A 5,209-nucleotide genomic window follows, 5' to 3' on the forward strand; every position below is an offset into this window, starting at 1 on the left:
GCGCTTTTTGAAAATGTTCATAGGAGTTATACAATACATTAGGAGGTTACATTACTCTCTCTCTCTTCTCTTGGTCGCCCTCTCTCTCTTGATCGCCCTCTCTCTTCTCTTGATCATTCATCGGTGTGTGTCTGTGTGTGAGAGAGAGAGAGTGTCTGTGTGAGAGAGAGAGGAGTGTGTGTGTCTGTGTGTGTGAGAGAGAGAGAGTGTGTGTGTGTGTTGTGTGTGTGTGTGTGTGTGGGAGTGTGAGTGGGAGTGTGCCTGTGTGTGTGTGTGTGTGTGTGTGTGTGTGTGTGTGTGTGTGTGTGTGTGTGTGTGTGTGTGTGTGTGTGTGATTGAGAGAATGTTTGAGAGAGAGAGAGAGAGAGAGAGTGTGTGTGAGAGAGAGTGTGTGTCTGTGTGTGTGTGTGAGAGAGAGAGAGAGAGAATGTGTTTGTCTGTGTGTGTGTGTGTGTGTGTGTGTGTGTGTGTGTGTGTGAGAGAGAGTGTGTGTGTGTGTGAGAGAGAGAGAGTGTGTGTGTGTGTGTGTGTGAGAGAGAGAGATGTGTGTGTGTGTGTGTGTGTGTGTGTGTGTGTGTGTGTGTGTGTGTGTGTGTGTGTGTGTGTGTGTGTGTGTGTGTGTGAGAGAGGAGAGTGTGTGTGTGTGTGTGTGTGTGTGTGTGTGAGAGAGAGAGTGTGCGTGTCTGTCTGTCTGTCTTTGAGAGAGAGAGAGAGAGTGGGTGGGTGGGTGTGTTTAATTGTTACAGCTCATTGCAATAACTTCCATGTTAAAAAAAGACTTTAAAAAGCTGAATATTTTAATTGAAATCATGTGTTGAAAAGGCTGATAGTTTGATATTTGAATGGTTCCTGCAGCTGAAATTAGGATGAAGGAGTTAAATAAAAGGTATTAAATGTAAGTAGTAGTGATTGAATGTTTACAAACACCTGTGTGTGTAAACCCAGAGATCAAAGGGTTCCATGGTGTCTGCTCTGATTGGATGATGATGATGACTCACGTGTGTTGCCACCTGTTCAAAAACTATGGCTCTTATAAAAAAATTACCAGACCGTGAGCATCAGGGAACCTCGTGAACTGAAATATGTTTTTGTTTTGGGTTTTGTGTGTAAAATGTGGAGATGGGAGCAGTGTATCTAAAGTTTACTTCTCTCTGCTCTGAAGAAAGATCCGGAATAATTTAACATGGGAATCAATTGGGAGCTAGCTGGACTTTTTCTCTCTTCATGCCCTCAAGAGGCATTTTGTTTAATAGTTTTTCTTATTTTTTTCTTATTTTCCAACCTACAGTAGGAGAGGTTTTCCTACGTTTTTCATGAAAAAATATGTCTGAGGAGTGTAGGGTTTGGGAATTATGGCAAGTTTAAAACATTTTTGGGGGAGAATTTTAAGCACTGCTGCACTCTGTTTTGAGATCAGAGCACTCTAGAGTTAATGAGCTGCTCCCATCCACTCTATTGTTAAAATCTGAAAAAAGGCGTCTCTGCTAAGCTCCAAACAAAGTTCAATATCTCAAAAAGTTTAAAAGATATCAAAATTCTGTTATACAAGTATTATAGCTGAAAGTATTGTGATCATTTGAAAGTTGGAATGAAGTGTCTACCTCAAATTATGTGGAAGGAGAAGTATTTGGCGCAAAGTGTAGGAAAAGTGGATCTGAAGGCATCTCCCATTGACTTCAATGTTAAAAAAAGAGTTTAAAAAGCTGAATATTTCAAAAATCATAACATATTTTTTAAAAGTTGAAGGTTTCCCATCGATTCCTAAACAGGCTGAATAGTTTAATATTTGAATGGTTTCTTTGGTTGAAAATAAGCTGAAGTTATGGAGAGCCAAAGTATTGGCTGAAATAAGTGGAAAGAATAAAGATTTGAAGTACTATAGTGGAATGCTGTAAACAGCATTCACACTAATAAATCAACTAAAGGATTATGATATAATGAATAATAATAATAATTCACAAATGATAATCCAAAAATATAAAATAATTATAAGGAAAACAGTCATTTTAGTTTTGCTATTTAAAGTAAATGTAGCTGTTTATATTCTCTATATCACCCAGCCCTACTCAAAATGTAAAAGGTTTTGATTGTCTTTCGTTGTTTTGGCTCTGTACATTGGATTTTAAATGAAACACTAACTGTGAGGTTAAAAGTGCTGACAAGGCCTTTTACACATCCGACCAGCACAGTTGGAGCAGAACAGTATAAGACTCCTCTGACTTTAGGACAATGCAGCAGGTCGACAGGTAAGACAGAAGAGAGATGGAAAATAAGGAGATTTTTATGGTCAAACCGTACAACAGTTCTTGACTCAAGACAAGACACTGACCTGACTGCAATCTATAATCCGTGGACAGCAACATAAACGTCACCTGCTTTGTCTCGGTTGTGGTCTAGGGAATCAATTCTCCTAAGGTCCAATTCCAAAGAAAAAAGTCAATTCCCACACACATTAGTCTTCCCTGCATTGATTTATTTAAAAAGTGTCGACATTTTGACACACAGGGGCCTTTCTCAAGACATATCAACAATCATTAAGTAACACATGGATTAAATACAGCCCATAATTGCATGGTAGTACAAAGGGCTCAGATCAAATTACCGACTGCATTCCAAATCATTATCTGGTGTGCTTGCTTCAGACTAGAATGAGGGCAAAAAGCCTCAGAAACAGGCAAGATGAAGATGTCTGCAGTTCAGGCCTGGCAGAACATCAGCAGGACAGATACCAAGTGTCTCCTGACATCTGTGGGTCATAGCCTTCAGAAAGCCACTGACTTAATATTAAATATGATGACTGTGAAAGAAAGACTGCTTTCACTTTCAATCCATCAACACTCTGTCCCCTATATCTGGCGGGCCAAGTATAAAAAGGGACGCAATGTTTGACATGGAAACACCCTTACCTGAAAGTTAGCAATCACATACAAAGCCAAGACAATGAAAGATATGTTACTGTCCTTGAACTCTCCTAATTTGATTGCCATTAACAGCTCCAGCTTTCCTCTTGATGAATGCATGTTTAAACAAATAAGGACACAGTGAACAAAGTCAAGGGAATCATTGAGATTCTCAGGTTGTTCTTATCAGCTTCACACACTGGCCATCCATTTTTTTCAAACCAATTGACCTTGGCCAAACTCAGGCTGAGTGTGTTTCAGGTAGCCAAGTCTAGAAGCAGTGAATAGGAAGCATTTTGTATCTGTGCACTTTAGCAGAGTGGAGTATCATTGTTTGGACGGTAACTATTTACCATTCAATGCATTACTGCTCCAGTTTGTGCGACATACATTAAGGTGTCTCCTGTCTAGAGTGACCTCCTGTGACCTTTATTTTGCTATAAAGTCGCTGATGCTATTACGTTCCACGGATGTATAAAGAGAACTGGATGCAGGATGAGCGTGGGGCTTTAAAGCCACTTTTTTGTAGTGACCAAACTGTGGCATTGCAACTTCTGTGTCAATTAAGGTAATGCCATTTGGTCATAAAAGTTGTAAAATGCACTAATAGTTTCTGCTCTATGGGCTCATGGAGGAGGAAGATATGAATAACGTTATACTCAGAAGTTGAACTTTTTTTGGCTTTTCTCAACTTGCACACGAATAAACTTGCCTCCACTTCCAATGCTGTTTCCAGCTCTCTTTATACATCCATGGTGTGTCACAGTTGCCTATGGTGTTTGTGCTGCATGTGTGTGTGTTGGCAGGCATGCGTATCCTGGTGACCCTCCTCCTCGACACACTTCCCATGCTGGGCAACGTGCTGGCACTGTGCTTCTTCGTCTTCTTCATCTTCGGCATCGTCGGCGTGCAGCTGTGGGCGGGGCTACTGAGGAACCGCTGTTTCATGGGAGAGGATGTCAAAATGTGAGTAACCATAGTAACCAGCAGATGTCACGTCAAGGGATGCATTGGCCTCATTAGTTTGAAACCTCTATAAAAAGTTTGCTCACAACTGATTAGCTTCTTTCCCATAGCTGTTATTTCTAAGAGAGGATCAATAACACTGATAGTCTGATCTAGTTGTTCTCTAATCAGTGCTGTCTGAGAGTAAGTAAATGTGTTTCCTGCAGTAACCTCCAGCATTAAGGATCACAAATCAGGGGATTAGGAGGACTAAGTGAATTTCTATGTCCCGGTATTCAGGGACTCTCAGTGGCTGACTCAACGTGTTCCCTCAGAGTTTCACTGTCACTCCAGCTCTCTCATACATGATCCTTCACGTCATGCTCGATATCTGTCTAACCGACGCTGGAACACAATCGCTCTCAGCCTCGCTCCCACTCACATGTACGAAAACATGATCAGATAATATCACATAACATCAGATAACATCATGTTCAGCACCTGACCTCACATGTGCTCAACCTTCCCACTCAGATAATAATCCCTGACCGTGGTGGCTGTATGTAGAGGTGGGGGTTCATCGGAACAGCCTGTACTGTTGTACCGTTTGATTTACTCAGATACAATGTTGTTTGATAATTATTGTGCGGTTACTGTTACTTAACTAAAATATATGATGACATTTTATTTTAATAGCAGAACACTCAATTTGATTTGGAAAAGAAAAAACTAAATTAAAACCAGAAAAGTTCTCTCAGTGGAATGCAATCAAAAACACTAAATTATTGTAATAACATATTAAAATTAAAGGTAGGGTATGTACACTGAACAAAAATATAAATGCAACACTTTTGTTTTTGCTCCCATTTTTCATGAGATGAACTCAAAGATCTAAAACATTTTCTATATACACAAAATAACCATTTCTCTGAAATATTTTTCACAAATCTGAAAAGATCTGTGATAGTGAGCACTTCTCCTTTGCCGAGATAATCCATCCCACCTCACAGGTGTGGCATATCAAGATGCTGATTAGACAGCATGATTATTGCACAGGTGTGCCTTAGGCTGGCCACAATAAAAGGCCACTCTGAAACGTGCAGTTTTGCTTTATTGGGGGGGTCTGGGGGGGTCCGAAAACCCTAGGGTTAAACCCTAACCCTAACCCTAACATGTCACCCATCTCCTTCGCATAGAGTTGATCAGGTTGTTGATTGTGGGCTGTGGAATGTTGGTCCACTCCTCTTCAATGGCTGTGCGAAGTTGCTGGATATTGGCAGGAACTGGAACACGCTGTCGTATACGCCGATCCAGAGCATCCCAAACATGCTCAATGGGTGACATGAGAGAGAGAGTGTGTGAGA

General features: G+C 40.7%; 1 protein-coding gene across 1 annotated transcript in view; it reads left to right on the top strand.

Annotated features, from left to right (window-relative positions):
- The window catches only part of LOC104967433 (voltage-dependent T-type calcium channel subunit alpha-1G), a gene marked incomplete at its 3' end in the record, with an annotated part of 13,602 nt that extends 9,736 nt beyond the window's left edge, over positions 1-3,866 (top strand). Inside the window, exon 6 of the mRNA XM_010796878.1 lies at positions 3,707-3,866. Within this exon, the coding sequence (XP_010795180.1) occupies positions 3,707-3,866 (160 nt within the window). The remainder of the gene's footprint in view (positions 1-3,706) is intronic.
- Positions 3,867-5,209: the final 1,343 nt, after the last annotated feature.

The sequence above is a fragment of the Notothenia coriiceps genome, unplaced genomic scaffold (assembly GCF_000735185.1).
Source record: "Notothenia coriiceps isolate Sejong01 unplaced genomic scaffold, NC01 NC01_scaffold00037282, whole genome shotgun sequence".
Lineage (NCBI taxonomy): Eukaryota > Metazoa > Chordata > Actinopteri > Perciformes > Nototheniidae > Notothenia > Notothenia coriiceps.